The 11,635-nt window shown below is 48.2% G+C and overlaps 1 protein-coding gene across 1 annotated transcript in view; it reads right to left on the bottom strand.

Moving 5' to 3' along the window:
• LOC109886404 (probable E3 ubiquitin-protein ligase HERC1) overlaps positions 1-11,635 on the bottom strand; it is a 206,773-nt gene that overhangs the window by 82,298 nt on the left and 112,840 nt on the right. The window contains exons 46-48 of the mRNA XM_031821355.1: positions 11,151-11,273; positions 3,289-3,529; positions 1,553-1,674 (exon numbers count right to left, since the gene is read on the bottom strand). Of these exons, the coding sequence (XP_031677215.1) occupies positions 1,553-1,674; positions 3,289-3,529; positions 11,151-11,273 (486 nt within the window). The remainder of the gene's footprint in view (positions 1-1,552; positions 1,675-3,288; positions 3,530-11,150; positions 11,274-11,635) is intronic.

The following is an 11,635-nucleotide window of genomic DNA, read 5'->3' as shown; positions in this document are numbered from 1 at the left end:
TACCATATTATCACCATACCATATGATCAACATACTGAGAGACCTCACCATACCATATTATCACCATACTGAGAGACCTCACCACACCATATTATCACCATACTGAGAGACATCACCATACCATATTATCACCATACTGAGAGACCTCACCATACCATATTATCACCATACTGAGAGACCTCACCATACCATATTATCACCATACTGAGAGACCTCACCATACCATATTATCACCATACTGAGAGACCTCACCATACCATATTATCAACATACCATATTACCACCATACCATATTATCACCATACTGAGAGACATCACCATACCATATTATCACCATACCATATCATCACCATACTGAGAGACATCACCATACCATATTATCACCATACCATATTATCACCATACCATATTATCACCATACTGAGAGACCTCACCATACCATATTATCACCATACTGAGAGACCTCACCACACCATATTATCACCATACTGAGAGACCTCACCACACCATATTATCACCATACAGAGAGACCTCACCATACCATATTATCACCATACTGAGAGACCTCACCATACCATATTATCACCATACTGAGAGACCTCACCATACCATATTATCACCATACTGAGAGACCTCACCATACCATATTATCACCATACCATATCATCACCATACTGAGAGACATCACCATACCATATTATCACCATACTGAGAGACATCACCATACCATATTATCACCATACCATATCATCACCATACTGAGAGACATCACCATACCATATTATCACCATACCATATTATCACCATACCATATTATCACCATACCATATTATCACCATACTGAGGGACTTCACCATACCATATTATCACCATAGTGAGGGACCTCACCATACCATATTATCACCATACCATATTATCACCATACTGAGAGACCTCACCATACCATATTATCACCATACTGAGAGACCTCACCATACCATATTATCACCATACCATATTATCACCATACCATATATCACCATACCATATTACCACCATACCATATTATCACCACACCATAGTTGATGTTCCAAACATATTGCTCACTATATGTCTGCTGCAAATTGGCTCCCTATTTAAAATGAAGCTAGAGAGAGAGCGAGAGAGACAGAGAGAGAGAGAGAGAGAGAGAGAGAGAGAGAGAGAGAGAGAGAGAGAGAGAGAGAGAGAGAGAGAGAGAGACACACAGAAAGAGACAGAGAGAGACAGAGAGACAGAGAGAGAGACAGAGACAGACAGAGAGAGAGACAGAGACAGACAGAGAGAGGTCTCACCAGAGTGAGACAGAGGGCGCGAGACAGAGAGAAAGAGAGAGAGAGACACACACAGAGAGACAGAGAGAGAGACAGAGAGAGACAGAGAGAGACAGAGAGACAGAGAGAGAGACACAGAGAGAAACAGAGGCAGAGGGAGAGAGACAGAGATAGGGAGAGAGAGAGACAGAGACAGAGAAAGAGAGAGAGAGAGAGAGAGAGACAAAGATACAGAGAGAGAGACAGAGACAGAGTCTCACCAGCGCGGGCCAGCAGTGTCCTAGCAGCCAGGTCAAAGCGGTGTTTCCTGCTGACAGCAGAGCGCCCTCTAGGGGTTGGACCAGCGGAGGCAGAGGCACTGTCCTGGTCCAGCCCCTCTGGACTGCAGGGACACACAAACACAGCCCTCACACAAATCACAAACATGGAAAGAGATGATCTAATATCGGTTTCAATGACAACTAGTACTTCAATAGCAAACAGACTCTTTCAGCTCTGTAGCAGGACGTACTGTAATACATATATATTATATATATATATATATATACTGTACTGTAATACATATATATATATACTGTACTGTAATACATATATACTGTACTGTAATATATACATATATACTGTACTGTAATATATATACATATATACTGTACTGTAATACATATATATACACTGTACTGTAATACATATATATATATATATATATATATACATACTGTACTGTAATACATACATATATATACTGTACTGTAATACATACATATATATACTGTACTGTAATACATATATACTGTACTGTAATACATACATATATATACTGTACTGTAATACATACATATATATACTGTACTGTAATACATACATATATATATACTGTACTGCAATACATATATACTGTACTGCAATACATATATACTGTACTGCAATACATATATACTGTACTGTAATACATATACTGTACTACATATATACTGTACTGTAATACATATATATACTGTACTGTAATACATATATACTGTACTGCATATATACTGTACTGTAATACATATACACTGTACTGTAATACATATATACTGTACTACATATATACTGTACTGTAATACATATATATATACTGTACTGTACTACATATATACTGTACTGTACTGCATATATACTGTACTGTAATACATATATACTGTACTGTAATACATATATACTGTACTGCATATATACTGTACTGTAATACATATATACTGTACTGCATATATACTGTACTGCATATATACTGTACTGTAATACATATATATATACTGTACTGTAATACATATATACTGTACTACATATATACTGTACTGTAATACATATATATATACTGTACTGTACTACATATATACTGTACTGTACTGCATATATACTGTACTGTAATACATATATATATATACTATACTGTAATACCTATATACTGTACTGCATATATACTGTACTGTAATACATATATACTGTACTGTAATACATATATACTGTACTACATATATACTGTACTGTAATACATATATACTGTACTACATATATACTGTACTGTAATACATATATATATATACTATACTGTAATACCTATATACTGTACTGCATATATACTGTACTGTAATACATATATACTGTACTGCATATATACTGTATACACTGTACTGTAATACACATATATATATATATATATATACTGTACTGCATATATACTGTATACACTGTACTGCATGTGTTCTTTGAATACTGAATCTACAGCAGTTTTATCCAAGTGCTACTAAGCACCAAAAAGACCAGAGGACCAAGGCACTCCTCATATAATTCATTAAAATGCCTTTATTAAGTATGGCATGTTCAATGGAAACAAAGTTTAAAACCCTCCGGTTGCATGGCCTTCGTCAGGGAGTACTACTAAGCACACACTATGTATAACAGAAGACTGGACACAGGCATATCTGACCCCGAGGGTCAACAGCTTCAGTTACTGTACCTCTCACTGAAGCCCTCCTCCATGTCTGCAGAGTCAGCGTTGGGCATATCTCCAGGGGAGTGTAGGTAGCTCCTCTCCAGACTCTTACCCCCTCCCGAGGCTGTGGCCCCTGGGCACGAGGAGCTGTCTGACCCCTGTCCTCTAGAGTGGCTGTCATCCTCGTCCTCCTCTGTTCCGGGGTGTTCTATCATCCACATAGCCAGTACCGTGATGTTCTGGGCATCGGCCTCGCCACGAGTACCTGGGGGGGAGGGGGGGATAGGAACTGATGACATACTGTTGGTGCTAACGGGGAGGGGGGGGGGAACTGATGACATACTGTTGGTGCTAACGGGGGGGGGGAGCTGATGACATACTGTTGGTGCTAATGGGGGGAGGGGGGAGGGAACTGATGACATACTGTTGGTGCTTAACGGGGAGGGGGGGAACTGATGACATACTGTTGGTGCTAATGGGGAGGGGGGGGAGCTGATGACATACTGTTGGTGCTAACAAGGGGGGATAGGAACTGATGACATACTGTTGGTGCTAATGGGGGGGGATAGGAACTGATGACATACTGTTGGTGCTAACGGGGGGGGGGGGATAGGAACTGATGACATACTGTTGGTGCTAACGGGGGGGGTAGGAACTGATGACATACTGTTGGTGCTAACGGGGGGGGGGTAGGAACTGATGACATACTGTTGGTGCTAACGGGGGGGGATAGGAACTGATGACATACTGTTGGTGCTAATGGGGGGGAGGAACTGATGACATACTGTTGGTGTTAATGGGGAGGGGGGGGAGCTGATGACATACTGTTGGTGCTAATGGGGGGGGGGAGCTGATGACATACTGTTGGTGCTAACGGGGGGGGGTAGGAACTGATGACATACTGTTGGTGCTAACGGGGGGGGTAGGAACTGATGACATACTGTTGGTGCTAACGGGGGGGTAGGAACTGATGACATACTGTTGGTGCTAACGGGGGGGGTAGGAACTGATGACATACTGTTGGTGCTAATGGGGGGGGAGGAACTGATGACATACTGTTGGTGCTAACGGGGGGGGGAGGAACTGATGACATACTGTTGGTGCTAACGGGGGGGAATAGCACCTGATGACATACTGTTGGTGCTAACGGGGGGAGGGGGGGTAGGAACTGATGACATACTGTTGGTGCTAAACGGGGGGGGAGGAACTGATGACATACTGTTGGTGCTAACGGGGGGGATAGGAACTGATGACATACTGTTGGTGCTAACGGGGGGGGGGGGTAGGAACTGATGACATACTGTTGCTGCTAATGGGGGGGGGGGGGGAACTGATGACATACTGTTGGTGCTAACGGGGGGGGGGGGGGGGAAACTGATGACATACTGTTGGTGCTAACGGGGGGGGGGATAGGACCTGATGACATTCTGTTGGTGCTAACGGGGGGGGGGGGGGGGATAGGACCTGATGACATACTGTTGGTGCTAATGGGGTGGGGGATAGGACCTGATGACATACTGTTGGTGCTAACGGGGGGGGGGGGGATAGGACCTGATGACATACTGTTGGTGCTAATGGGGGGGGGGGGGATAGGACCTGATGACATACTGTTGGTGCTAACGGGGGGGGGGATAGGACCTGATGACATACTGTTGGTGCTCATGGGGGGGGGGATAGGACCTGATGACATACTGTTGGTGCTAACGGGGGGAGGGGGGGGGGAACAGATGACATACTGTTGGTGCTAACGGGGGGGGGGGGGGGAACTGATGACATACTGTTGGTGCTAATGGGGGGAGGGGGGGAGGGAACTGATGACATACTGTTGGTGCTTAGCGGGGAGGGGGGGGAACTGATGACATACTGTGGTGCTAATGGGGAGGGGGGGAGCTGATGACATACTGTTGGTGCTAACAAGGGGGGGGATAGGAACTGATGACATACTGTTGGTGCTAATGGGGGGGGATAGGAACTGATGACATACTGTTGGTGCTAACGGGGGGGGGGATAGGAACTGATGACATACTGTTGGTGCTAACGGGGGGGGGTAGGAACTGATGACATACTGTTGGTGCTAACGGGGGGGGGGTAGGAACTGATGACATACTGTTGGTGCTAACGGGGGGGGATAGGAACTGATGACATACTGTTGGTGCTAATGGGGGGGGGAGGAACTGATGACATACTGTTGGTGTTAATGGGGAGGGGGGGAGCTGATGACATACTGTTGGTGCTAATGGGGGGGGGAGCTGATGACATACTGTTGGTGCTAACGGGGGGGGTAGGAACTGATGACATACTGTTGGTGCTAACGGGGGGGGTAGGAACTGATGACATACTGTTGGTGCTAACGGGGGGGTAGGAACTGATGACATACTGTTGGTGCTAACGGGGGGGGGTAGGAACTGATGACATACTGTTGGTGCTAATGGGGGGGGAGGAACTGATGACATACTGTTGGTGCTAACGGGGGGGGAGGAACTGATGACATACTGTTGGTGCTAACGGGGGGGAATAGCACCTGATGACATACTGTTGGTGCTAACGGGGGGAGGGGGGGTAGGAACTGATGACATACTGTTGGTGCTAAACGGGGGGGGGAGGAACTGATGACATACTGTTGGTGCTAACGGGGGGGATAGGAACTGATGACATACTGTTGGTGCTAACGGGGGGGGGGTAGGAACTGATGACATACTGTTGCTGCTAATGGGGGGGGGGAACTGATGACATACTGTTGGTGCTAACGGGGGGGGGGGGGGGGAACTGATGACATACTGTTGGTGCTAACGGGGGGGGGATAGGACCTGATGACATTCTGTTGGTGCTAACGGGGGGGGGGGGATAGGACCTGATGACATACTGTTGGTGCTAATGGGGTGGGGGATAGGACCTGATGACATACTGTTGGTGCTAACGGGGGGGGGGGGGGGGATAGGACCTGATGACATACTGTTGGTGCTAATGGGGGGGGGGGATAGGACCTGATGACATACTGTTGGTGCTAACGGGGGGAGGGGGGGGGGAACAGATGACATACTGTTGGTGCTAACGGGGGGGGGGGGGGAACTGATGACATACTGTTGGTGCTAACGGGGGGGGGAGCTGATGACATACTGTTGGTGCTAACGGGGGGGGGGGGGGGGTAGGATCTGATGACATACTGTTGGTGCTAATGGGGGGGGGGGGTAGGAACTGATGACATACTGTTGCTGCTGATGGGGGGGGGAACTGATGACATACTGTTGGTGCTAACGGGGGGGGGGGAGGAACTGGTGACATACTATTGGTGCTAACGGGGGGGGGATAGGACCTGATGACATACTGTTGGTGCTAACGGGGGGGGGGGGATAGGACCTGATGACATACTGTTGGTGCTAATGGGGGGGGAGATAGGACCTGATGACATTACTGTTGGTGCTAACGGGGGGGGGATAGGACCTGATGACATACTGTTGGTGCTAATGGGGGGGGGATAGGACCTGATGACATACTGTTGGTGCTAATGGGGGGAGGGGGGGGGGACTGATGACATACTGTTGGTGCTAAACGGGGGGGGAGGAACTGATGACATACTGTTGGTGCTAACGGGGGGGGGGAGGAACTGATGACATACTGTTGGTGCTAACGGGGGGGAATAGCACCTGATGACATACTGTTGGTGCTAACGGGGGGGGGGGGGTAGGAACTGATGACATACTGTTGGTGCTAACGGGGGGGGGGGTAGGAACTGATGACATACTGTTGCTGCTAATGGGGGGGGGGAACTGATGACATACTGTTGGTGCTAACGGGGGGGGGGGGGAACTGATGACATACTGTTGGTGCTAACGGGGGGGGATAGGACCTGATGACATTCTGTTGGTGCTAACGGGGGGGGGGGGGGGATAGGACCTGATGACATACTGTTGGTGCTAATGGGGTGGGGGATAGGACCTGATGACATACTGTTGGTGCTAACAGGGGGGGGGGGGGATAGGACCTGATGACATACTGTTGGTGCTAATGGGGGGGGGATAGGACCTGATGACATACTGTTGGTGCTAACGGGGGGGGGGGGGATAGGACCTGATGACATACTGTTGGTGCTAATGGGGGGGGGAATAGGACCTGATGACATACTGTTGGTGCTAACGGGGGGAGGGGGGGGGAACAGATTACATACTGTTGGTGCTAACGGGGGGGGGGGGGGAACTGATGACATACTGTTGGTGCTAACGAGGGGGGGAGCTGATGACATACTGTTGGTGCTAACGGGGGGGGGGGGGTAGGATCTGATGACATACTGTTGGTGCTAATGGGGGGGGGTAGGAACTGATGACATACTGTTGCTGCTGATGGGGGGGGGGAACTGATGACATACTGTTGGTGCTAACGGGGGGGGGGGGGGAGGAACTGGTGACATACTATTGGTGCTAACGGGGGGGGGATAGGACCTGATGACATACTGTTGGTGCTAACGGGGGGGGGGATAGGACCTGATGACATACTGTTGGTGCTAATGGGGGGGAGATAGGACCTGATGACATACTGTTGGTGCTAACGGGGGGGGGATAGGACCTGATGACATACTGTTGGTGCTAACGGGGGGGGGAGCTGATGACATACTGTTGGTGCTAACGGGGGGGGGAGCTGATGACATACTGTTGGTGCTACGGGGGGGGGGGGTAGGATTTGATGACATACTGTTGGTGCTAATGGGGGGGGGGGTAGGAACTGATGACATACTGTTGCTGCTGATGGGGGGGGAACTGATGACATACTGTTGGTGCTAACGGGGGGGGGAGGAACTGGTGACATACTATTGGTGCTAACGGGGGGGGATAGGACCTGATGACATACTGTTGGTGCTAACGGGGGGGGGGATAGGACCTGATGACATACTGTTGGTGCTAATGGGGGGGGAGATAGGACCTGATGACATACTGTTGGTGCTAACGGGGGGGGGGATAGGACCTGATGACATACTGTTGGTGCTAATGGGGGGGGGATAGGACCTGATGACATACTTTTGGTGCTAATGGGGGGAGGGGGGGGGGGACTGATGACATACTGTTGGTGCTAACGGGGGGGGGGGGAACTGATGACATACTGTTGGTGCTAACGGGGGGGGGAGCTGATGACATACTGTTGGTGCTAACGGGGGGGGGGTAGGATCTGATGACATACTGTTGGTGCTAATGGGGGGGGGGTAGGAACTGATGACATACTTTGGTGCTAATGGGGGAGGGGGGGGGGGGACTGATGACATACTGTTGGTGCTAACGGGGGGGGGGGGGGAACTGATGACATACTGTTGGTGCTAACGGGGGGGGGAGCTGATGACATACTGTTGGTGCTAACGGGGGGGGGGTAGGATCTGATGACATACTGTTGGTGCTAATGGGGGGGGGGTAGGAACTGATGACATACTGTTGCTGCTAATGGGGGGGGAACTGATGACATACTGTTGGTGCTAACGGGGGGGGGGAGGAACTGGTGACATACTATTGGTGCTAACGGGGGGGGGGGGGGGATAGGACCTGATGACATACTGTTGGTGCTAACGGGGGGGGGGATAGGACCTGATGACATACTGTTGGTGCTAATGGGGGGGGGAGATAGGACCTGATGACATACTGTTGGTGCTAACGGGGGGGGGATAGGACCTGATGACATACTGTTGGTGCTAATGGGGGGGGGGATAGGACCTGATGACATACTGTTGGTGCTAATGGGGGGAGGGGGGGGGGGGACTGATGACATACTGTTGGTGCTAACGGGGGGGGGATAGGAACTGATGACATACTGTTGCTGCTAATGGGGGGGGGTTAGGAACTGATGACATACTGTTGGTGCTAATGGGGGGGGGGGGGGGGAACTGATGACATACTGTTGGTGCTAACGGGGGGGGGGGGACTGATGACATACTGTTGGTGCTAACGGAAAAGTCGCTGGCTTGAATTCCTGAGCCGAAAAGGTGGAAACAGAAATCTGTCACTGTGCCCTTGAGCAAGGCACTTAAACCCCAATTGCTCCGTGGGCGCAGGACAGTCGTGACCCTGGTCGTGACCCCTGGTCGTGTCCCTGGTCGTGTCCCTGGTCGTGTCCCTGGTCGTGTCCCTGGCCGTGTCCCTGGTCGTGTCCCTGGTCGTGTCGGTGTCCCTGGTCGTGTCCCTGGTCGTGTCCCTGGTCGTGTCCCTGGTCGTGACCCTGGACGTGTCTGTGTCCCTGTCCGTGTCCCTGGTCGTGTCCCTGGTCGTGTCCCTGGTCGTGACCCTACTCCCTGCAGGTGTCTCAGGGGTAGTTGGGATATGAAACACTTGTAATGATGAACACTTGAACAAGTCTGTAAACAGGAGAAATATAAGCATGGTGATCTTAGGCTTGTGTGCTGCTGCTCGGCCATGGAAACCCATTTCCTGAAGCTCCTTACCAACAGTTGTGGTGCTGACGTTGCTTCCAGAAGGGAGTTTGGAACTCGGTAGTGAGTGTTGTAACCGAGGACAGACCATTTTTACACACTACAACACTCGGCGGTCCCATCAGACTGTCAAACAGCCATCACTAACATAGAGAGGCTGCTGCCAACATACAGACCTGATATCATTGGCCACTTTAATAAATGGATCTCTAATCACTTCAATAATGTTTACATACCCTACATTACTCATCTCATATGTATATACTGTACTCTATACCATCTACTGTATCTTGCCATCTTGATGTAATGTATCACTAGCCACTTTAAACAATGCCACTTTATATGTTTACATACCCTACATTACTCATCTCATATGTATATACTGTACTCTATACCATCTACTGTATCTTGCCTATGCCGTTCGGCCATCACTCATTCATATATTTATATGCACATATTCTTATTCATTTCTTTACTTAGATTTGTGTGTATTAGGTAGTTATTGTAGTTATTGTACTCATTGGTTGTTATTCATTGGAACTAGAAGCACGAGCATTTCGCTACACTCGCATTAACATCTGCTAACCATGTGTATGTGACCAATAACATTTGACTTGAAGTGTGTACCTGTAGTCTTGGTATGAGGTAATGTATAGTGAAGTCTGCACCTGTAGTCTTGGTATGAGGTAGTGTATAGTGAAGTCTGTACCTGTAGTCTTGGTATGAGGTAATGTATAGTGAAGTCTGCACCTGTAGTCTTGGTATGAGGTAGTGTATAGTGAAGTCTGTACCTGTAGTCTTGGTATGAGGTAATGTATAGTGAAGTCTGTACCTGTAGTCTTGGTATGAGGTAGTGTATAGTGAAGTCTGTACCTGTAGTCTTGGTATGAGGTAGTGTATAGTGAAGTCTGTACCTGTAGTCTTGGTATGAGGTAATGTATAGTGAAGTCTGTACCTGTAGTCTTGGTATGAGGTAGTGTATAGTGAAGTCTGTACCTGTAGTCTTGGTATGAGGTCATGTATAGTGAAGTCTGTACCTGTAGTCTTGGTATGAGGTAATGTATAGTGAAGTCTGCACCTGTAGTCTTGGTATGAGGTAGTGTATAGTGAAGTCTGTACCTGTAGTCTTGGTATGAGGTAATGTATAGTGAAGTCTGTACCTGTAGTCTTGGTATGAGGTAGTGTATAGTGAAGTCTGTACCTGTAGTCTTGGTATGAGGTAATGTATAGTGAAGTCTGTACCTGTAGTCTTGGTATGAGGTAATGTATAGTGAAGTCTGTACCTGTAGTCTTGGTATGAGGTAGTGTATAGTGAAGTCTGTACCTGTAGTCTTGGTATGAGGTAATGTATAGTGAAGTATGTACCTGTAGTCTTGGTATGAGGTAATGTATAGTGAAGTCTGTACCTGTAGTCTTGGTATGAGGTAATGTATAGTGAAGTCTGTACCTGTAGTCTTGGTATGAGGTCATGTATAGTCTGTACCTGTCCCTGTAGCGTCCAGAGCCTTGGTGATCTGCCTCAGAGAGAAGCCCATCTCCAGGAGGGGCACCGCGATGGCCGGGGGGGGAGGGGAGGTGGACAGTCTGCTGCTGGGGTCCGACAGGGCTGGAGAGGACAATAATTAGAGGACAGGAAGTTACCATCACATACAGAGACAAACAGGATGTTACCATCACATACAGAGACAAACAGGAAGTTACCATCACATACAGAGACAAACAGGATGTTACCATCACATACTGAGACAAACAGAATGTTACCATCACATACAGAGACAAACAGGATGTTACCATCACATACAGAGACAAACAGGATGTTACCATCACATACAGAGACAAACAGGATGTTACCATCACATACAGAGACAAACAGGATGTTACCATCACATGCAGAGACAAACAGGATGTTACCATCACATGCAGAGACAAACAGGATGTTACCATCACATACAGAGACAAACCGGATGT

This window comes from Oncorhynchus kisutch, unplaced genomic scaffold, assembly GCF_002021735.2.
Source record: "Oncorhynchus kisutch isolate 150728-3 unplaced genomic scaffold, Okis_V2 scaffold3964, whole genome shotgun sequence".
Lineage (NCBI taxonomy): Eukaryota > Metazoa > Chordata > Actinopteri > Salmoniformes > Salmonidae > Oncorhynchus > Oncorhynchus kisutch.
The sequence above is the reverse complement of the archived record's forward strand: the minus strand, read 5'-3'. Positions and strand labels throughout refer to the sequence as shown.